The sequence below is a fragment of the Lissotriton helveticus genome, chromosome 6, assembly GCF_964261635.1.
Source record: "Lissotriton helveticus chromosome 6, aLisHel1.1, whole genome shotgun sequence".
Lineage (NCBI taxonomy): Eukaryota > Metazoa > Chordata > Amphibia > Caudata > Salamandridae > Lissotriton > Lissotriton helveticus.
Genome location: NC_136067.1, coordinates 584,761,752 through 584,786,306, shown reverse-complemented (window position 1 = coordinate 584,786,306; position 24,555 = coordinate 584,761,752). Strand labels below are relative to the sequence as shown.

Here is a 24,555-nt window from a genome sequence, read left to right as displayed (position 1 = left end):
TAGTGGCCTTAATCTTCTGTCCTGCCACAAACACATCCTTACGTCTTGTGATGCCAGTACTGCAACGCATAATAAAAGTTTTAGAAGAATTAATTCTTAGACCTATATAATTCATAAAATTGGCGAAACCATCAAGTACCCTCTGGAGTCCGACTTGTGTGCGGGACATCAACACCGCATCATCTGCGTACAGAAGAGCGGGTTTAGGTCGTACCGCCCCTTGGGGGAAGAGGTGATTATCATTTAAAAGAGGCTCCCCCAATCTGTTTATGTATAGATTGAAAAAGAAGGGGATCATAACACACCCTTGCCTAACTCCGCGTCTTATTAACAAAATGGGCCATACGTTCACCCTGCATACCATGTCTCACGCGTGCTTTGGCATCACAGTTAAAAACGTTTAAAAAAATTAAAAATCTGGGTATCAACCCCCATCCCACCTAAAATTAACCAAAGTTTGTTATGAATGACGCAATCAATTGCGGCTGTTAGGTCAACAAATGCAAAAAATAGGTTCCCCTTCTTAGCCCACGTATATTTGCCAACCAGGAGAGACAGGTTCAAACCCTTCTCCACGGTCCCTACACCGGCTTGAAAACCATATAGCAGGACCGATAGGGCAGAGTTTTCTTCCGCCCATTCCTGCAGGCATTCCAAATTTACTCTACCCGCTACTTTTGTTATAGTATCCAATAGAGAAGTTGGCTTCTAACAAGCCGGATCTTGCCTATCCCCCTTTTTAAAAATGGGCACAATAGTTGATTGTACCCAAGTAGATGGAAAGGCTGCACTACAGCTAGCATTCAGCACATGTGTAAAAAGGGGGCCCAGAAAGAAATATTAGATTTATACAGATCTACCGGGACCCCATCTGGGCCGGGAGCCTCGCCACCCTTACTTACAGAAAGGGCCCGCTCTACCTCAGCCAAGGTAAACAAAAGTGCCGTTGGTTGTGGTAAACCTTCCAAGTGACAGGCATCCGGAGTACAGTTTAACTCAGCTAATGAAGTCTTATTTAGCAAACTGATGAGCGCTACTCCCAGATTCCACATTGTTGTAGCCTATGATTTTACTACATTATTGGATTTTCTTACTAGAACAGCTGGCGGCAAGTACATACAAGGTCACTCGGCTACTACAAAAAACAATACCCGTAACAAAAATCCACACCAACTGGCTTCACCAATCCTTGTTTTTATTTTGATAACAGATTCATTTTTCGAAAGCAGAGGGCACAGAATGGGTAATTCAAATGTGGCACAGGCAATGCAGCTTTATAGTAAGTGAGACTTTATTAACTTTTATTTTTTTTCCAAAGTATTGTATTGATTAAGAAAACATACAATCAGGTGCCATTGCAATACAAGCACAAGCTATACTTTCAATACAATCATATCAGCTAGATAATATACAATTTTCATGTAAGCATTATGAGGTTTCATATACCCAAAACTGTAGTGGTACAATAAAATATAAGAGATAGCTATGAGACCACTAGAGTCCAATGCCACTTGTAGAATCAGCGCATATATGGTATCTAACAGTATACAAATGTAAGTGGAAGCAGAAGTAAAGAGATTTGTACCTACCATAGAGCTACAACACTGTAGCGTTTATATCATGGATTATACATATCATCTTGATGTATCGCCTAGATTTCATGAAGAGCAATTAAAAAAGAACTGGGAACATGAAGTGGGGAGAGGGAGGAGTGAAGGGGCGAAGGATGAGTGCAATTCTCAGATCAGAATTGAAACCAGTCAGACACTGGGGAGTAAGTAAGGGTGTGTTATCCTTTATTTGTGTTGTTTCCCATGAACATATCTAAAAAATGCCAAACGGCACTGGAAATTGGGGGGGGGTGCAATTTAGACTGCAGGGTGTGTCCCTCTGAGATATGAGACCCATGCCCACTAGGTGTGATGAGAAAGATGGTTGAAAGATTTCCATTCGGAAATAATAATTTTCACTGGAATAGATAAAAGCAGATCTAACATATCCACAGTTGGCTTTAAGTGTCACAGTGTTCACAGAGGCCCAGAGCGATCATTATAAAGTTTAGAGTTATGGGTATACAAAAGATATCTAAAAGCTTTACCCGTTTCAGATCCTAATACGGTGCCAAGAGTCAACATTCAAAAAACATGTGGTGGTGTGAACCAGCCTCTTGGTTGCAGTTCCAGCATTTGTCTGTCTCTCGCAGGTTTGGATGGGGTCCAGTGAAGCAGAATCATTGTGAAAAATGTGGATTGTATGAGAGAGGGCAATGTTGTTACATAGCACAAATCTGCAGATATTTTGACATTGATCATCAGTAACGTGGTTAAAGACATCAGCATTGAAATGTTTAGCCCATTTAGTATATAGCATTGATGATTGTGTTGTGTGCAGTTCCGATGAGAATTTGTAGATTTTAGAAGCAAAACGCCCTGAATTTTGCCATATTGCAATACATGACGGTACTTAATATTAAGGAAACTGTAATTATATTAAGGCCGAAAAAGGAAGCGGATCGTCATTGGTATCATAAAGGTTCCTTGTTCAGCCCAATGCCCTTGGTGGCCCACGATTTTGCAACCTGACCATCAATTTCAGTCTTGATGTTAGCATTATACCATAGTGACGCCCATCTGGAATTATAGATGGGCTCTGGCAACCTTCTGTCCAGTAATTCTAAAGCGTTAGCAGTATCTCTAGCTATTTGTTGGGAATTCAGAAAATCTAGACAATTAGATTTATCGCATAATACACATGGAGTATTATATAGTCTACCATAGATCTCTTTGAAGATCTCAAGTACCTCTTCAGTTTAAAATTTTTGACAGCCATCTAGGGCCATGATGTGAGTTATCAGGTTGTTGCCGTTATAAACCTTAGTGGTTGTAAGCATTTTCCCAGGTTTGTTACGAAGCAGGAGTCATCTTGATTTTTGTGTATTAACACTGAGATATGCCTTTTTGCTTACAATGGTATTGTAGGTATACTTCAACTTTTTGATCTCATCTAGTAAAGACTTTTTATTAGAGTGTATGACTGCCTCTTCTTTGTTTTTTCTAACAGTTTATAAGTTATGTAGTGTTCTTTTAATTTCACTATTTTTAGTTGCTATCCATTTCATAACGTGTCCTCTGATGACACATTTAACACGCCCCCCAAAATTACTGGGGATTTAACTGAGTGTCAATTTTTTTTAAAAAGTAACCTATTTCAATTAGTAGATCTTCAATATCCTGTTCAATTTCTAGGATTTCTGTATTTAGACGCCAATCTTTGATTTGATTTTTATAGAGCGCAAACAAATACCCAGAGGTGTCCCTGAATTAAAAGGTGGTGAGACATAGAGAATAAAGTTAGATTTTAGTGAAAAGCCATGTTTTTAAAAGCTTGCGGAAACTCCAGAGAGAGGGGGCTGATTTAATTGCCAAATGGAGTTTGTTGCAGTTTTGAGTTGTACAGACCAGAAAGCCCAACCTACCCAAGAAGAATGCTTGTAGGGTTGCACCACCAAATTCATCGCCGAGCTAGAGCTAAGAGTCATGTTAGGCACATACCTTCTAGGTTTTCCTCTTAAAAAGGTTGGACCTTGTCCCTAAAGCGCTTTATAGGATATACAAAGCGCTTTCAAGAGAATCCTTTGCTGGACTGGCAGCCAATGCAGTGTTACCAAACCCTGTGAGGCCGACTGGAACCTCAAGATTTTCATCAGCAATCTTGCTGCTGTATATTGTAGAATGTGAAATTTTCCAGATGGACCTTGAGTAGGTTGACATAAAGACCATTACAATAGTCAATCCAGGAGATTACAAGGCAGAGGACCACTGTATTCTGTAAATTTGGCGGAAGAAACAGTGCTATTTTCCTGATCCTGCGCAGCATGAGAAGGATGTAGAAATTACCTTATTAACTTGTTCTTTGTATGTAAGTTTGACATCTACCAAGATCCTAGATTTTTCACCCTTTTCGCAGGAACTGGAAGAGAACCCAATTCTTCCTGCCACAAGCAAGGATTCCAAAAGGAAGTGTTATTACCAAAGAGGATAACCCCTGTCTTTGCAGAGTTCAACTTGAGGCCCTTCACATCAATCCAGGCACCAACCTCTCGCATGCATATCCGGAATGAATTGGTCATGTCCGGACCATTTCTGGAAAGTGACACAACAATCTGGGTGTCGCCTGCATATGAAACGGGAGAAAAACCCAATAATTTCACCAAGACAGCCAGCAGTGTTACGTAGATATTTAAAAGATTTGGACTAATCGATGAGCCCTGGGGTACACCACAAGGCAGAGAAAATGATGTTGATGTGAAGTCACCCATGACTACTGTCTGGGTTTGAGCTGCCAAAAAGGATCTGAAAAGAGCCAGAGTTACCCCCTCTACCCCCATATCTGCTAACTGGTGTATTAGTTGTTCATGATTGACAGTGTTAAAAGCTGCAGTCAAATCAAGGAGGATGACGGCAGCACTGCCCCCACCATCAACTGTAGCCCTGACCATTTCCACCGCTACAATAAGAGCAGATTCTGTAGAATGCCCTCTGCGAATCCCAAATTGGGAATCATCCAGCAGTTGATTGCTATTCAGGAAGGCCGATAGTTGAAGATTAATTTCTTCCTCCAATATCTTTGCAGCGAATTGCACTCTGGGTATCGGTCTAAAGCTGTTAGGGTCAAGAGTGTTCAAGTTGGCTTCCTTAGGCAATAGGAGAATAGACGCAGTTTTCCAAGTTTTTGGAAAGACACAGGTCTTGAGTATGACATTAAAGATGGGCGTCAGCTGGGTAGCAACAGGGTCAGGTATGTAATGTAAGATTTTTGGGGGACAAGGATAATGGGAGAGCCAGATTTGGTTGAAAGAACCAATTGTCTGACTTGGTCTACTGAGAGAGAATTAAACTCCCTAAGACAATTATCATACCCGGAGGGTTGCATTGCAATTTTCGAGGCAAATTTATTAACAATGACTTCAACTTTATTCAGAAAAAATAGTGCAAGAGAATCACAGTAGTCCTGGTTAATGCTTCCCAAACTCTAGACCACTGGTGAGGAGAATTTGGAAACAACTTGAGAGGGCCTTAGACTTGTAATGACTTGTATCAGGCAAGAACCAGTTTGACATGGATACTGCAGCATGGTCCGAGATAAGAATATGGTGGATCCTAACATCATTAGTTTCCCTAAGGAGTGAGGCATCTACAAGTCGCTGGCCAATATGTGAGATACTAGAATGAGGGGGAGAGAAGAAAGAAAAGCAGTTATCCTTAGGCTAGTATAGCTTTTACACATCTAGGTTGTGTGAAGAACAAAGACTGAGTAGTTGTTTGTTTGCCTTCTAAATTTGAAAGCAGAAAAACTATCTAGAATGGGATCCATAGGGAGATTGAAGTCCCCAACCACTATAGTTTTGGGGCTTTGTGGTATGTCTGCAACTTTTTTGAGGGTACGGCAAAATAAGGGATCGTCTTCATTGGGGGCGTACATGTTCTCCCATTATTCAGTCTAGTAAAAAGCTGCCTGCCATTGGTATCGTATTCCATGGCGCCTACAGTTGGTTTGGATTTCTTTGATATTAGGGTAAGTACCCAGTTTCTCTTCCCGCACGCCTCAGAGCAAATGATATCAGAAACCCAGCCTATTCTCATTGGAAGACCTTCTTTAAAAACAATCTTAGTTTCTTGGTGTAGAGCTATATCATTGGCTAAATCTTTACAGTATTCTAAAACTCTGGTTCTTTTAACGGGGTGATTCATTCTTTTGGTGTTAAAGGAAATAACATTTGAGGGTGGCACTGTGCCATTTCCTTACATGCTGATAGGCATCCATGTATATAGAGGGAATAAAAGGTGTCACAAAATAAGTTGGATCACTCACCATGGGGCCAGGTACCTCTCACTCGAAGGGAAAACAAGGGGAGTTGTAGAGAAAAGCAAACAGTAACTTAGGGGGCCCATAGGAACTCTATAGGAGTCCAAATCAAGGGCAGGGCCCCATCCTACCAAGGGCTGTCTGTAAGAGACATGGTGCATGGGGAAGATCGTAGTGGGACGCCGTTGTAGCGGCTAAATCCAGCATGCCAGGCAGAGCCGGATAGAGGGAACATCAAGGGAACCACAATGGTGAGAGAATAGCAACATATAGTATCATCTTACTCGGAGTAGGTTGTCATAAACTTGAATTCTTTACCTGAACATTGTAGTATGTAATGCAGCATAGAGCACTTAACCAAAACGATATGACAAGTAGATCACATGTCCCGAATGGCATGAACAATAAAAAAGCATGGGTGCATAAACATGAAAGCTCATGCCAAAGTTAAGGGAAACAATCATGTCAACTTGAAGCAGTTCTAGATCCAGGAACACCATATCAGATCATGATAAAAGTAATACCTAGAAACAGAAAAGCAAGAACTTGTGAAACACACAAATATATCCTGTAGCAACAAGCATTCCTAGCCAATAACAAATGACTGTCTTTATAGCCGACATATAGATCCACCATATAAGAATGGTCCGTGAAGGTACGGTGAGCCAATGCTTGATTTTCCAAGGGCAAGGAATAATTTTGGTGCCACTGATGTGTCAAAATGGTAAAGCTAACTATGTGAGAACTAAGGCCAACGTGTCCACTTAGTAAAACCCATTAGGCAAGTAATAAATGCATAATAGAATAAGCCACAAAGTTAATTTAGTATTTCGATTGGGGTTAAGTTATTACACCAAATGTGAGCCTGAATATGCAAGAAGAGGTATAGGATGACCATTAACCAGACTAACTTACTTACAGGTACAAGTGGATGTCCAATTATAAGCCAACTATAAAATAGACAACTACAAGTAATGTTGAACAAATACCCCAGAGCATAATACAAACAAATCCAGGAGGCGCCAGACGAGTGGAGCTTTGATGAAGTGCAAGAAACAGAGTCAGAGTCCATATGACGCTCTAAGTTGTTGTCCAGGAAAGTTTATAAGTCAAATGGTGTCGACATTTTTTTGGTCTGGCCTTTAAATGTGATAAGAAATTTTGAAGGACCAGAGAATGAAAAAGTAATCTTCAGTCTATGAGATGTTACCTTAGGTTCAGAGAGCCTTTGTATCGAATCACTGTCACTAGCAGCAACGCCCTGCAAAATTGCGATCTTCTGGTCGTACCATCTAATTGTACGCACCTTCTGCATGTGTGCCAGGATTTGTTCTATGTGTTGATGGCATAGCGGCTTAAAGTTCAGAGGTCTAGGCACATTCATGTTGTTTTACTTAAAGGTTGGGACCCTCTGTGCTCTTTCGATCTCAAAGTCTTTAATGGAGGAGATTTGAAGGATTTAGGGGATTCAAGCTATTAGAAAATGATCTACCGAGTTGGCAGAATTTTCAATCTCTTCCAGTACTCCAAAAATGCAGAGAAAACTCCAGTGGTTGTGGTCCTCCTGTTCTGCAAGCTTCTTTTGAAAGCAGATATAGAGCACTCAAGAATATTTCATTGCTTGGCTTGCTTGTTGAGCGTCCTATGTAGAGCATTGGTCCTATATTGCAATCCTCAAGCACTATAGTATGTGTAGGTGAATGCAAGCAGGCAGAACTAAAGTAGAGCTGTGTTGCGGCCAAAGGGACACCACAATGGCCAGGTAATCATGGCAATTAACACAGAACCCTAGAGACGGCAGCCATTTTGTGAGGTGCAATATGCATCTTGAGAGAAACTAACAGGTGTATTCACAAAATACCAATACTGGAAGCACACCACTATATACTGGATCAGTTATTTGAGGCTGGCTTAGTATGAATATGAGGCCAGAACTCACAGAACAGAAGTGACATTATGTTTGCTATTAGCCGTTAGCACAGTATGGAGATGTAAAAAATGTATTTATACTCAAATGTATAGAAAATGTTTGCAATGTGATGGAAAAAGGGATTTGGATCAATAGTTGGGCTAGAAGGTGATTCTATCAAATATATGATAGCTGCTTAGTATCCCAAAGGACGTAACATAACACTTGAGAAACTGCAAATCCAGTTTCTTAGGTAGAACCAAACGTGAATGACGGACTGAATATATATGGTCAAAAGTGCTATACTATAGGGTTTTACTGATCCTCAATCAATCAACCAGCAGCATTTATACAGCACACAGCTGCTTCAGGAGAAGTGTTCCAGAGCTCAAACAAAGCAACAGAGAATTCCTTGAGCTGCAACACATTGGCGCTTTTCATGCTTGTAAAGTTCCTATCGGGCCACCTTGGGAGGAGCCTGGCTTCCCAATTTATATCGAGTCTACCCACATGAAAATCTGCCCATTTAAATAATTTTATGATTAACTGGTTTCAAACTCTTTTGTTAGCTACGGTTTTATTTATCAGTATTGGTACCTGCAGGTGAGCCGGTCTTTGTGAAAAAGGGGTTCCTGGACCCCCAGTTTGGTTTTCCTTTTTTGCTCCTTTTTTTTAACCGCCTCCAAGGCATGCTTGCATTCCTTGAGGCTGACCACGGCCACGCCCCCTATGCCGGCCTTTTCAGAGGACCGAGTAGCACGTTCGCGCAGCGTTCTTTGAGCTGCAAGAAACTGGTGCTTTTTATTTCCTTGTACAGCTCCAATCGGGGCTCTGTCTCCCGTATTTTAAATTGTGCCAACTCATAGGTGTATCTGCCCATTTTAATCAAACATTTTATGATCTAATGAGTTCCCAATGTTTTGTTAGCTACTGTTTCCTTGGAGTCATGGGAGGAGGTTGAAGTTGACACGAATATCCTGAATAACTTTACTCCCCTAACCGAAGACTAGACATTTGGAGACCACTAAATCAGGCTCTCCTCTGGACTCCTGTCCACCTTATGTGTTGAAGATGGTGTCCAGTACGGTTTCATGGCATCTTACCATACTCCTTAATAAGGTTCTGTTCGCAGGTCAATTTCCATTGGATTGCAAAAGAGAGTCAGTATGCCCTCTTTTGGAAAAACCTTCTCTGGATGCAGGCGATACCAAAATTATCGCCCCATTTCTAGGTTACCTCTACCTGCTAAAATATTGGAGAAGGCACTAAATGAGGATCTTGAATGTTTTCTCAATACCCATAAAATTCTGGATTCCTCCCAACATGGATTTAGACCTCTAAACTGTACTGAATCTGCTTTAGTGTAGCTACTGAAGAAATCTGAATGCAGGTGGCTATAGGAGGTAGGGCTGCGCTGATCCTTCTCAATCTCTGTCGTGTTTGAAATGGTGAATCACTCTGCTTGTCAACTGGCAAGAGTGTACTGGGATCAGAGGCGCAGCTCTTACCATCCTTAGATCCTTTTTCTCTGATTGAGAATAAAGTGTTGCCTTTGGGGATTTTATCTCAAATCCTTACTCTTTACCCTGTGGGGTGCCTCAAGGCTCATCAGTATCTCCCACGCTTTTCAACATCGATGTCACCCCGTGGCAAAAATTATTAGTTCACATGGCTTTGCAGCAGTTTCCTATGCTGATGACACACAAATAGTGGTGTCTATATCATCAGATGTCGATGAGGTTGCCCGTAAGTTTAGAAACTGCATGGCAAATATTGTCACCTGGATGCAGGAAAACTGCCTTAAACTAAACCCTGAGAAGATGGAAGTAATTCTTTTTGACAATAAGACTTAATTCTAGAATATGTCTTGTTGCCACAAAAATCTCGGCCCCTTTATTGACCTGCACAGAATGGGAAAAATCTGGGGGTTATGTTTGATGGTCAGCCGCGTTTCTCTGACCTCATCAATCAAGTCAGGTCTTCATGTTTCCATCTTCTTGTTAAGGAAAGTATTTCCATATATTCCTTTGGAAATGCAGAAAATAGTCAGGTGGTACCAGCTCTATCTAGGATAGACTATTGCAATGTGTTAGATTTGTGAATCCAAAAACGCTTGCAATTGAAGCTTTTATAACTCAAACATGTTGCGGTTTGTCTGCTCTTAAAGATACTAAAATTCAACTCTATCTCAAAGAGCATTCATGACCTTCACTGTCTGCTTGTCAGTGAGAGAGTTACATTTAAGGCCCTCTGTATGGTCCACAAAGTCTTGTATAGGGCGGGGAAGGTGGTCCCGCTTATTTTCAGAGGACATTCTTTTGGTATACACCAGAACGTAATTTGAGATCTAGCTCCGCCAAAATGGTGACAGTTAAAAAAAAAAAAGCCAGATAGGGAGGGAGAAGTTTTTAGTGTGTAAGCTATGGAATACTATGCCTCTTGCTCTGACATCTTTTAGAAAAATACTGGAAACCTGGCTTTTTACCACTCATATCAAGCAGATAGTCTGACTCATAAAAAGCTAGTGCCAAGACGCCTTGGCATTTGCAAATTTTACAAGACTTTTACTTACTTACTGAAGCCGGGCAGTTTGGTCAAAGAGCCGGGTTTTTAATTATTTCCTGAAACAGTGCCCTGACTCGGTCATGCGGCGGTTAATTGGAGGGATGTTCCAAAGTTTAGCAGGCAATACTGAGAAGGATTTCCCACTCTGATGGATTTTGTCAAACCATGGAATGCGCATAAGTCGGAGTGGTGAGATCTCAGCGATCTCTCCTGTTACAGACCCAGTTTATTTCTCAAGTGTCGAGGGTCTTTGCCTGCGAGTGTCCTGAATGCCAAGGTTAGAGCCTTGAACTTGATTTATTTTTCCACCAGTAGCCAATGTAGCTGCTTCAGATGCAGTAGGATATTATGGCGAAAAGGGACCCTTCAGATGAGCCTCGCTGCTGCATTCTGTATATTTTGTAACCTGTGGATCAGAAAGGTGGGTAGACCCAAAAAAGGCTGTTTGCGTAACACAAAAGTGATGTCACTACACCTTGGATTCCAGTTTTTCAGCTTTGAGTAGATGTAACAGCTTTGGTACTGATTTTAGCTTCAGGAAGCAGACTGAAGAGATCTGCCGGATCTGGAAGGCAAAAGAGAGCTCAGAGTCAAACTGGATCCCCAAATTGCTGGACTTAGGGGCCAGTTCTAGGGGTGGATTCAATTCGGCCGGCTAACAAAGATTAGCAGGGACTGACCTTCTGGTTGAAGAAAATAACCTCTGTTTTATCTGTATTTTAACTTTAAAAAGATTTGACTATGTCTTTCAAGCAGTCTTTAAACTTGACGAAGTTGCGCGTCATCTGCATAGTATATAACCTTCATTTCCCCTGATTCACTGAGGGTGGTCAGAGGGTCAAGTATTATTATTATTCAGCATTTGTTAAGCTCATGCCTATCCGAAGGCATCCCAGCGCTAGAAGCATAAGGTAGAGCAGCAGGCTAGGTGGTTATGTGTCCGGATTTGAAAGAACCAGGTTTTGTGAAGCTTCCGGCAGGAGAGATGGTGGGTCACTGAGCGAAGATGTGGAGGAAGGGTGTTCCACTATCTGGCGGTGTTATAGGAGAAGGAACGCCCTCCACATCTTGCCCTTTTAGTTTTAAGGACTGAGGCTAGAAATTAATTAGCCAAACAAAGGCATTTCCTGGGATGATAGAAGGTTATGAGAGTGCGATTGATTGGAGGACCTTTCCTCCACAGGGACTTGTGGGCTATACACAAAGATTTGAATATTATTCTTTCATTAGTTGGCAGCCAGTGTAAAGTCGTCAAGGCCAGCTTGGCAGACTGAGTTTTGAGAATATTCAGCAGCAACCGAGCCACACAATTCTGCACCACTTGCAGTTTTCTTATCGTTGACTTAGGGACCCCGAGGTAGAGGGAATTTCCGTAGTCCAGGCGGAAGAGAATCAGCGTCTGGACCATGACTCTCCATGTCATAATGGGAAGGAGAGGTAGGACTTTCCGAAGCAGTCTAAGGATGCCATAGCAGGTTGCCTCCAGATTTTACTGCTTGATGGTCGAATTTGAAGGACTTATCCAGCCAAATGCCTAAACTTTTAATCTTATTATTAGGGGCTGGAGGAGGGCCACAACAGTTTGGTCAATACAGTCCGAAATCAGGGATAGAAGGGTTGCCCAGGACCATTAGCTCAGTTTAATCTCCATTGAGCTTAAGACAGGAGTATTCCATCCATTTAGCAACTTTCTTTAGACAGGATTCCAGGTCAGATGGGAGGTTCTGGGAGTGGTTAAGTGCAACCACCAATTGTGTGTCATCAGCATATGTGATGATGTTGATCCCGTATGGCAGGACAATCTCAGCGACCTGTCTTATATACACATTAAACAATGTGGGGCTCAGTGACGAGCCTCGAGGTACTCCGCAGCTGAGCGACAGGCTCTTGGAGGTGTTACCTCTTTCGTAAACTGGGAACAATCTGCCATCTAAGAAAGACTGTAGCCAGGTGACGACGCCACTTGAGATTCCCACATTTCTGAGTCTATTAAGGAGGATGTCATAATTGAAAGTATTGAAAGCGGAGCTCAGGTCGAGGAGGATAATAGCAACTGCTCCACCTTGGTCGAGAAATTTCTTAGATTCTTCGAGTACAGCAGGAAGGGCAGTTTCTGTACCATGTTGTGACCAGAATACGGTTGGGGAGGAGTGCAATAGGTTATGGGTTTTTAAGAACTTCTAAAGAATTATATTAACATATTTTTCAAAGATCTTCCTTATCCCAGGGAGAAGCGAGATGAGACAATCATTATCCAGAACTTCAGGATTTAAGGTTGGCTTTTTAAGGAGTGCTCTCACCATGGCTTGTTTCCAAGATGGTGGGACTTGGCCGGTGGAATTAGACAGATTCATCACTTCCAGTATGACTGGGAATACTACCTCCTCCTCTGCCTTACGTAGAAAGTGGGAGTGGTGCTGGATCGAGAGGAGAGACAGATTTTACTTGGGAGAAAATTTCTGATAAAGTGTCGAAGTTCATGGTAGGAAGTTCCTCTAGTGGGTGTTGGATGTCAGGAGAGGATTGGTCTCTTGAGGAAAGGTCGCTAGGGCAGGGGAAGAGGGGAAATATATATCTTGGATTTTTTTGTGAAAAAATTCTGCAAGTTCATTGGAGCAGGCTGGGGTGACATCAATTGATGTCACTGGTGAGGGAAGCTCCAGAAGATTCTTCGCGATGCTAAAGATTTCCTGCAGAGCGTTAGCTGCTGAATTAATTTTTGCTTCATATTAAAGTGCTTGTGCTTTTTTTATTTCAGTTTGGTACAGTTTCATAGACACTCTGTAATTCATTGTATTTTTTCCTCAAATTCCTTTCCAGTCTTTTGCAGGTTTGTTTATATTAGCGAAGCTTTGGTGAACACCATGGTGACACTTTCTCTCTTGCCCTTTTATAGGTAAGTTTAGTAGGGATGACTGCATCCAGGGAAGATTCTATCCACTGAGTTAATTTTTCTGTGGCTGAGATAGGGTTAGAGTCGATCGTAGTGGTTGAAGAGCAATGGACTAAGCACATCTGGCACGTCAAAGACAAGAGGTTTGGAAGAGGAGGAAAAAGAATGGTGGGAGCTTTCTTCCAGGAATGATCAAATCGAAGAGAGGATTGTGCCCTGAAAGCCAAAAAAGCCCTAACAAAAATGAGTGTGTCCGTGTGTAAGCAACTGGTGCTCATGTAAAGCACTCTGATACCCAATACATTTGGGTCAAGTTCGCACTATATAAAACTCTGAAAGAAAAATAAAACTATTCAAAAGGAGGAGTGTGTCACACTGTATTGAATGCTGTGAATAAATCTAACACCACCAGCACAGCAGCTGAGCCGTAGTCTACTGAATCACTGACAGATTCGGACACTTCTAACAGGGCAGTCCCCGTGCTGTATCCAGCACGGAAGATAGACTGGGGTCGTGCAATAGAGAGTTTATTTTATTTATTTCTGTACATGGTATAGCGCACGACTCACTCTCGAAGGACCATCTCAGTGCTCACTCTGTAGGCCAAGGCAGAGTGAATAGTTCAGAACAGCCATGTTTTTAGCAACTTCTTGAAGTTGTGGAAGTCGGGACATATGGGGATATGGAGGGGCAGCTTATTCGATGGATAGGGGTCTGGGTACGAAAAAGATCTGCTACCATATCTGACCAAAAGGATGTGAGGGGTCTGGAGAAGGGTTTTATTGGAGGACCTTAAGTGTCTAGAGGGCTGGTAGTGACTGAGTCTGGAGTAGATGAGAGCAAGAGAGGATTTGTACAAGGCTTTGTGAATCAGACACCATCGCTTGAAGACAATATGTTTCCTGATGGGCAGCCAATGCAGTTTCTTTAATAAAGGGTCAGAAGTTGTCTGTGAAGGATGACTGCAGATACGTTGAGCGGCAATAGTGCATTGGCATAGTCCAGTCAACAAGTTATAAGAGCTTAGACAAGGGTATCCTGGGGGTAGAGGGAAGCCAGGGGAATAGTTTCTATAGTGGCCTCATTCTGGGGAAGCTCATGCCACAAGTGGAGGTAACTTGATCCCTCATGGACAGTGGTGGTCAATCTTTACTCCCAGATTGTTTACCACCTGCTATGGGGAAGGGGCTGGGCCAAGATTGGGGGATCAACAGTCTGCTGACCATATCTCTTGTGCTTTGCAAAAAGCACAATCTCAGATTTTTCACTATTAAGTTGAAGGTGATTGCTGGCCATCCAGTTGGCACTTTCAGACATACAGTGTGAGAATTGAGTTTTCACTTTGTCGAGATAAGGACTAAATTAGATAAGGAGTTGAGTGTTGTCTGCAAATGACGCGTTCTCCACTCCGCCAGCTCTCACAATATGGGCCAAAGGAACCACATAAATATTGAATAGAGCTGGGCTCAAACATGAGCCTTGAGGGACTCCTTCATTGGTGTGAGTGGTTCTTGATTTAAAACGACGCAGACAAATGTTTTGTGTGCAGTTCTCAATGAAGTCCCTGAACCAGTGTAGCTCCTTGTCATGAATGCCTGCTTCATGTAGTCTGCAGACTAGAGTGGGAGACCGTGTCAAACGTAGCAGAAAGATCCAGTAATTCAAGCCTAACTGGAATTCTTGTATCCAAACAGATGCGGATGCAGTCTGCAAATGCCAGTAGGGCCGCCTCCATGCTATGAAGTGCTCTAAAACCTGATAGAGAAGAATTGAAGGTCTTGTAAATTTCAAAAAAGGACATCAGTCCAGCCCAAACTGCCAAGCCATGCTCTCCACACCACTGGAGTCAAGCTATCCTGGCTGAAGACGGCTGATAGCCAGAAACCGGTCCTGGGATGCTTGATTCCGGTCCAGAAAAGACATGGCTTGGCAGTTCGGGCTGGACTGTTCCCATGAGGCACAGGGTCAAGGCTGATTTGCATATGGCCATGTCTGTACTGGGGTGGTGTGGAGTGCAAAAAAACGATGGATTTAGGCCCAGATACCTGTACTGGGGTGAATGTATGACATTGTTCTGCATTCTGTCCATCAACTGTTGTTTTCCAGATTTTGCTAAAGCCAGCGCCTTCCACACCTGTTCTGTGGACCAACTATCGAAGTCACCTAAACTGACAGTAGCATTGGGTGTGAATGGTTCCAGTCGGCTTCCATCTTTAAGAATGCAGAGCTAGGGGAGAAGATTTTTTAGATTATGTTGATTTTTTTCTTCAAAAAAGTCTGCTAAAGAGTGGCAGAGATTTTGGGAAGCTGAGTTAGTGGTCATCCAGGAACGCGGTATCAGAAATGAGTGTCATGAATTATGTGATTTCAGAGAGGAGTTTCCAGCTTGCGCTATGGTGGAGGTTATGGTGCGCCCTTCATGCCACTTTAATCAAATTATGATAGCTCCTGAGCATAGCCCGGTATGCTATTTTGTTAATGTGGATATACCAATGTCTCAAAGACCTTTGCAGGAGCTGGCAGAAGTGAGATTGGCCTAAAGGTTTGAGCACACTCGGATCATCATTTGCTTTCTTTAAGAGTGGTAGCAGAAACGCTGTTTGCAGATGACCAGGAAGATGCCGGATTTCAAAGAGGCATTTCAAATAATATTGAGATATGGATTTAGCTAGTCCGGCCAGTCTGAGAATATGAGTGGGGTAGAGGTCCTCTGGGGAACCAGATTTGCATTTTAACAGTTTGGTCATTTACATTGTGTCATTTATTTCCCTACCACTTGCAAACCTTAAAGATTTGATTTTCAATAAGAATGTAAGCATTGTTATCACTTATTACGTTGAGAGTAACAATTTCAGGACAACAGTGCAATGTCCCATCATTGAAAACATGTAAGGTATACAAGCAGGCTCCCCTAAGACCAATTCCTGCTTCACACGAACCCCATGCACTGGGATCAAGTACACAGTGGCTACATCATCTTCAGGAGACAAGTGACTCAGTTTAAAGTGACACTCAAATTTCTGGCAACTAGTGCAAAGCTAACCCTGGACGTAGTTTGCGTAGTAGCGCTACGCGAAGTGCACATCACACTACGCAAGCTACGCGAACTCCGTAGTGCGGTAGGGAAAATTCTGTTCGCACTGATTGGATAGTGCTGGATGCTTTTCCGCACTGTGCAATCAGTGCAAACGGCATCTTGCACAGTGCAAGCAGTCGTTTTCTGTCGCTCGAGTAGATTTGTACTCGAACGGCAGCTTTCTCAACGGTGACTGGTAGTTTCTCATCGCGAGCGGTCGCGAGCATACACGACCACTCGCAATGAGAAACCTGCGTTTAGAATCTCGCCTGGAGGTTTATTTTCCACGCTCGCGATCGGCAACTTGATGTTCCTGATCGTTAACGAGGAAAAAGTCTTGCCGGGATGTTGATTTTCATCGCTCGCAGTCGCCAACTTGACGTTGAGGACCGTGAGCAAGCAAAAAAGGCCCGCTATGCTATGTGTTTTTGTACTTTGCTACGTGCAATTCCCGTAGTGTGTAGTAGCGCAAACTACGCACGCTCCGCGAGCGTAGCGTAGTCCAACACCCAGGGTTAGTAACAGATTCTCTTTTAGATAGTTATTTTGTGGAAAAAGATACAATTCTAATTAAAAGTCCACTGCAAACAAGCTATCTCGGTCACAGAAGAACGAACCAATTATTCAGAGATTGGACTACCACGGGCCAAAAGCAGTAAGGCATGTGGAACCCAAAAGCTGTATAAAGTTTCAACTTTAGCGAATTGTAATGGTCAAGATGTTTGAACAATATTTGCAACCATCAGGATGTTTTGTGATATCACAGCAAAAGACGCTACTCACCTGGTCCAAGCTGACACCCACAGATCGGTTCTACCATTGAATGTTTTCTTACACTAAGGTACCACTTCGTAAACAATACAATTACCATCAGATCCCAAAGAATGAAATCGTCTGTTTTCAGACACATCCTACTGAGAGCAAAAAGGATAACGTTGAAAGTGAAGGTATCCTCAATGGGACATAACTGTTGATTAGCTCTGCTGCACAATGAATCTCAGCTAACTCAAGTAATTAAAATGTTCTGATAAGACCAAGAATCCTAATACTGAAAAGCTTAATGTAAAACTTTCATGATTTGTCATGCAGAGATACATGCTGCCTATAATTAACCCGATCCCACAAGAGAAATTACACTTTAACATTTTCACAGTACTATTTGCCTGCCTTGTGTCAACAGCAAATCTTAAAAAACACAATGGCAAATCCTATTAGGGCTGCACTGTCGGTATTTAACTGAATTTGATAAGGGTCTCCCTTGGGGGTTACTGGCTGTGGAGGGCTTCAAAGATGCAGTCTCTTCAAAATACAATCAAAAGAAAATAATTGATTTTTAAAAATTATTATGAGATGCTGATTATGAGCTCTTAAAACTATCATAGCGCGAAGTTATTATCAGCTGTGAGAATGTCCCTCGGCCCCACACCAGGGAATCGAAAAACCTAAGCATGAGTGAAAAGTAATTAGATTTATTTGAGAACTCTCTACAACTTGTTGTGCTTTTCTGCTGTAATACACGCTTCATACACCATGTGAGATTCAAGTTAGTTAAATAAGTTGAGAAAAGGACAAGTGAGGGAATAGAATGTTCTTTTGCTATATAAATGTTGTAAATGACTCAAGTGACTTTCTTCAGGAAACAGAAGACGTTTACTTGGCAACAGCCCTGTGATACTTTCAAGGTCAGGCACCACACCCCAGCAGAAGCTATACATTCCAAGCCTCCAAGGTAAATAAATCTAGCACCTGGTGACAACATTAATTGGAACCTCTATGAAATATTAAACATTCATCCTAATTGCGACACATATCTTCACATAACAAAGATAAGCAAACACACACTCATACTAGACAATACACACTGAACATCAAGGGAAGGAACAACAAATGTCTCCCAACAATGAAGAAGAGGGCAACTCAAAAACCACTAACAATACAAAAACAATAACATAAGCACTGGCAAAGCCAATAGGTCTGGTGCTGGCCACCAGCCTTCTGGCAATTCTTTTTTAGTCATGGTTTTTATATAACAATTTCATTCAAGTAGCTGCTGGGCCCTCTTCAATCTAAAAAAACAAAAAACCATTGGCTAAAGACAAAAATAATTTTGATCTAAAAAAAGCAGATATTACCTTTGCGGGTGTGGGTGGAAATAAAATGTGAATGATTTAACAACAAACTAATGTATGAAGGCTGGCCGAAAATCCCTATAAGTAAGTTTGTTATACATAATTTTAGTGGAATCAAAAAATCTAACAGATCTAAAAAGCCAATTGGTTTGGCATTGCCTCTGGCCTTTAAGAACAAGCATTTGCAATGCAATAGGTCTCGCATTTACGAGAGTTTGAGCTATTGACCTTGCAAATGACAATGCCTTTTATTTTTGTTTCAGTTTTTAAAACATAAATGAAAGGCATGTAATTTACAATACTAATAGCTTAAACTGGCATAAATGCGAGACCTATTGCATTGCAAATGTTTGTTTAACTGTTGAGGTGGTACCTAAATTACCAGTACTTTTATTACCAGTGTTAATTCGCGAGACACACGCGGGGGTCAGGTACCGCACCTCTGCGCTCTCCTCGTCACCTCGGCCCTGCTAGTGCGCTGCGCGGATGGGAGACAGGTGAGTGACTGCTATCTCCGCAGCAGATCTGGTCTCTAGGGGCCCAAGTGACAACTTTCACATCTCCATTTCAAGTCATTTCATCCCTAAAGAGTCGCTCAAGTCCTCCCCGGGAGACACCCACCCAACCACTAAACTTCCACCAGGTCTGTTGTTGTGCAGATTTACCATATCCAAGCAAGATGTCCGTCTGCGCGGAACTGCAGCCCCCTTCCCTTCACAAGGCCCCACTGACAGGAGATGCGAAAGGGCAGCCAGAGACAGAGAAACCAACGGGAACAAAAAGAAACAAGGTCTATCAGTCTGGCTTGTTTTAGACACATGGCCATTATTGTGTTATATGGATGGATGCAATAACATAAAACTCTCAGAGGCACCCAGGTACTGCTACGCCACTTGGAAAGAACTCCTAGTTATGCCTTTTTGGTCACTCCCCACCTTTTCATCCCACTTAAAGCACCTCACATGCACCACAGCCAGTCCTTCACACACACACTCCAACTACACCTATGTCTCTCTCGGTTGCCCCACAGCATCTCTCTCACATATACTAGCAAGGCTTATCTCTCTCACATGCACATAACGCCTTCTCTCACAAACACACGCTAACTTTCCCTTTATCTCCCACATACACACATGTTCACTTCATTAGTTAATTCCCGTCCCTTTACATTTGTACTCTTTTGGAAGCAAGCTCGCCCACTCCCTCTCTCATGCAAACCAACTCACTATCTTGCACACATACATACTGATTTGTCGTGCCATGATCTTTGTGCAAATCCACTCACTACCTACGACACACTCTCCCTTCCGGCATTGATGACCCTGACATTCCATAGCAGACTGTGAAATGCAGGGTTTCCTAATTAACACAGGCCTCCAACTACACGCTAGTCGTTAACAAATGGCAATTAACAAGCTCAGATTCTGGCCGTCCTGGAACTACACTCGGGTTCATGGTTTTAAATACTGCCTGCCTGCAGTGAACTCTCAGATGAGGGGACACCATTCCTTTTGGCACAACAAATATCCCCTCACTCTTCTTGTGACGCTTGATTGTTGAAGATACTGCTGTAGCCGCCATCTGCACTGACGCATGACACCGATCAATGCAATAGGCTCATCCCAGGGACCAGCAGCGTAAGCTCCCCCTGCACTCATTGGAGGGACACAACAGCAGCAACAGAGAGTAAGCACCGGTGGGGAAGGAGAACTGGAAAAACCCCACACACAGAGCAGGGGCTTACACTGGCGCAGCAGTGGAACCACCACTCACACACAGAGGATAGGGACATGTTGGGCGCCAGCAGGGAAAACGGCCCTCACGCAAACAGGAACAGTGAAGGAAGAGTTGGCAGCTGTGAAAACATCCTTCACGCAAACAGGAATAAGGAAAGAGTTCACCACAGTAAAAACGCTCCTCACACAAACAGAATAGAGAAAGAAGGGGTACCAGCAATGTAAAACCTCCTTACACAAACAGAATAGGGAAGGAAGAGTGAGTTAAAAGCAGTGACAAACCGCTTCACACAAACGGAATATGGTAGGAAGAGTTAACAACAGTGAAAATGCCCATCACACAAACAGGAACAGGGAAGGAAGAAGAGTCGGCAGCAGTGAAAACACCCCTTACACAAACAACAATAAGGAAAGAAGAGATAGCAACAGTGAAAGCGCTTGTCACACGAACATTAAAGAAAGAGTTAACGTCACTGAAAACGCACCTTACACAAGCAGATAGGGAAAGAAGAGCTACCAGCAGTGAAAACGTTCCTCACACAAACAGAAGGGCCGTGGGAGCTCGGTAAGGTGTGCACTTACTGCAACAAGCATCGATCTCCTGTCTTTATGAGGCCATGTGTTTCTATTAGAAACACATGGCCCCATAAAGATAAGAAAGTGCTTTGCGACAGCAGCAAAGCAGGCGGCCCAGTCCGGATTGGAGGCGAAAGGGCGTAAAAAAAAACCAACCCTCATTTCCAATGGCAAGCCACCTTTTAGCATAAACGGTGACACCAGCCAATGAAAATGAGGGGCAGGTCTTCAAGTCCCCTTCTCAAATCTACTCTCCTACAAAATCTCTCGCCCAGCGAGTAGCGCTTGCGCTGCAATGCCAGGCGAGACCTAAAAAATGGCAAGAAACAAACAAAAAATTAAAGAAAGCAAGAAAGACAGGGTTGCAAAGATAGACACAGTGATTAACTTATATTTACAGTTCATGTGAGCTGACTGCAGTCACGAAAGATGGAAGGAAGAAAGGAAAAAATGAAAGGGAAAAGAAGGAAAGAGAAAAGAAGGGAAAAGAAGGAACAAAGCAAGAAAATAGGAGAGAAGGTAAAACGAAAAGGTAAAAAGGAAAAGGAAAGAAGTAAAGAAAGAATAGAAAAAAATTAAAAAGAAAACAAGAAAGAAAGCAAAAAGGAAAATAAGGAAGGTAAGAGGAAAAATAAGAAATAAGGAAAGGAAGGAAGCAGAAAAGAAAGAAGGAAATGGAGGAACAAAGGAATAGCAGTTAAAAGAAGGAAAGAAAGATCAAGCGAAAAAGAAGGGGAAAACAACAGGTAAAGAAAGAATGAAAGAAAATAGAAAAGGAAAGAAAAGAAAAAAGAAAAAAGGGAGGACAGAAGGAAGAAAAATAAGGAAAAAAGACAGAAGAAAGAAAAAAGAAAGGATAGAAAGAAAGAAGGCAGGAAAGAAAGAAACATAGAAAGAAACATAGAAAGAAAAACAGGGTTGCAAAGATAGATCCAATAAATAAAATGTATACTTGCAAATAGTCAGATTAGCCTTCACTCACGGTCCCCTCTGCCTCTACCAGCTCATTTTAGGTCAGAGGTTTATAGTTCACTAAATTGGCTTAAACAGCCAGTGAAACATAGCAAGAGTTCCATAGGGACATTTTAGTATTCCATACAGCAATGGTGCAGAATCACAGTGCTACACATAGAATTCCTGTTAGGGGTGTGAAGAGAAAGATATTAATGCAGTGATGCATATTTAGGTTTGCGCAGATCAAGGTTTTAGTGAGATACTGCAAAAGTAGAAGCGTCCAAGAAAATGGCAAGACTATTGGTTTAGCTGTAGAGGGAAGAGTTTAGAAAAGGGTAGTATCTTAATGTTTGGAATGAGAATATGATAGTGAGTTAATCCTGTTTAAGGATTTCTAAGGAGGGTTGTGAAAGGAGGTCTGGACATGTAAATGGGCATTGACGTACAGTGGAAGAAAAAAATCGCATATCCAGCAGGTGCTCCAGGAAGGCACGCTGGAAATAACCGGTTTTAACCGACCGGTTGGAAAGGTCTTGTACGATATGTATATTAAATCAGTGACAGGCAAGGTAAACAACCAATCTGGAGATGATCACAATATGCTTATTTCTGAAAGAGAAATAGGTGTGCATTTTTTAATCTAAAAAAGTCAAAGCACACTGCCATTCAAGATATGTATTCACTTCTTGTACACTAAAGATGTAACAGACTTACAATAAATAGAGAATGTACAACTATACACCGACAGGACAGAAACTGATTTTGTCTGTGGCATAAGAACGTGTTGAGGAAACCTGGAAGAGAGCCTTGTTAAAGCAATATGAATGAACTTTCGATTCTAGAACAATAACATGGAAATTAATTGCACAGATCATTTTTACTGAAAACTTCAATGCCAAAAGGATACTGGTCAGTTTGAGGTCTTCTAAAGTTTTCTGGTAGATTTGCCTCATACACTATTCTTGCCTTGGTATTTCCCACATCTTGCATGCACTGAAAGAGAAAAGGTATCCAAAGTTAGTGAAGGAAGCAAAACAGTTTCCATATAAATGTAGGAAGCACCAATTTCTGGCTATATATCACAAACATATTGGACATTTTATTTTTTTAAAGAAATATGCCCCAAAACATCCTCAGGGGATTTACAAAAATTCACACCAAGGTTTTCCAAAACCACTTAGAAGCTATTTTCACTTTATCCCCACTTCACTGGCACTCTCCAAACCAGAAAGATGCATACTAATCCTATTCTTGTGAAGATGTTCCCAAAATATACTTTCTATGTATGTAAACTCTCTTTTCACTCATTACCGACAATGCTTGCTGGGTAATGTTCAGTAAAATATGTTTCAGGTCATTTTTAACCGTTTGTGGGGAACACAGATAACAAGAGACTACGGCGTTATAGTTCCACATAAACTTAGTCCGGTGTACCAACTAAACTCTCACTTACTTCTATGAAATTTCTAATAAGCTAGATAGCGTATGAAAATGTAAGGTTGTCTATTCAAAAATGATCTCATAAAATTATATGATGCACATAATTACTTTCAGAGCATTAGTGGTAACACAATAAAAGGAGCCCTCTGTGGTCATTAGATCACATTTCCTACTGGCCTCAACGACGCTGTAAGAGCCTACATGTGATTATCAGCTAACTTGTAATATTTTATGTTTTAGAATTTGGTCAAATCTCCCAACAAAAACATGATACCATTGTGGTGAATGAGCACTGGAAGCTCTGTATATAACAATCGTGTACTGAACAGACTAAAACGTCAAGAGATTTAAAGGTGGACAACAGTTCTTACCAAAAGTTATTTCTTCCTGCTACAAGGTCAGTAAAAGTTGATTTTGATCTTAAATTAACAGAATATGAAGCGAGGTTTTAAGGTCATGCAATGATGACAATCAAGTTTACATTAGAGATCCATCTCCCTCCAAAGAGTTCGAATTAACCTTGCATAACATGTTATCTTTTATTACTGCCAATAATTTGCAACCCAACTATTCCAAAACTGCAAAACATCATTGTAGGGTCCAAAGACAAACCAAAACATTCAACTCTCAAACCTCTGGACTTTTTTGATCTGCAACTTTTCTGGGCAGACCAAGTGAAATACATCGGGGTTATTATTGAAGATCAGGCTACTCAGTCCTCTCAGGTAATATCCGTAGTGAGAAGCTGCATTTTGGACCTAGGCAGGCTAAGCCTGACCCACTTGTTCAACCTTGGTGGTTGGTACACTCATAATTTCACACTTGTTATTGAAATGCCTTTTATTACAGCTTATCCAAGAGAGCTTCTGAGCTGGTTTCCCATGGCCAAACTCATCTTATTCAAGGTTGCCTGACGTACATATAAATGCCTCGTCATCTGGTACCAATATAGCTGATGAAGGGTATAAACCTACATTGAATCATGCGAGAATTCAAATTTTCAATCAAATTATTCTGCCTGACGCACATTACATTCTTAGCACCAAGGGCTGACCTATCCTTTTCTATTTAGGTCCCTAGTATTTGGCATACTCTTCTACTGGAATCTGATGCTCCACCTCTCTGCTGGAATTAAGAAAGAAGCTTAAGACTCACCTGTTTACAAATATGACCAGCACCAAGAGACCCATTAGCTGGAGTGAATCAGTACAAGCACCATTCATCTGGCTGTGCTCGAAGACAAGCTTCCTGGAGAGCTGTTTTATCATTAAGCGTGTGCAAAACCTATCCAATTATGGTAAGAGGAATAGACCACAAAACTGGAAAGGTGACTGACTAATGTGGTCATGATGTTAAGTTCAACTGTATCAGTAAGTTGAGTAATCTTTCCACCAACCTCTTTAACATTAACA

The 24,555-nt window shown here is 41.9% G+C and overlaps 1 protein-coding gene across 2 annotated transcripts in view; it reads right to left on the bottom strand.

Annotated features, from left to right (window-relative positions):
* The window catches only part of SMAP1 (small ArfGAP 1), an 870,387-nt gene that overhangs the window by 608,654 nt on the left and 237,178 nt on the right, over nucleotides 1-24,555 (bottom strand). For both annotated transcript variants that reach the window (XM_078648020.1, XM_078648021.1), the window contains exon 3: nucleotides 22,611-22,696. In XM_078648020.1, coding sequence (XP_078504146.1) covers nucleotides 22,611-22,696 — 86 coding nt within the window. The remainder of the gene's footprint in view (nucleotides 1-22,610; nucleotides 22,697-24,555) is intronic.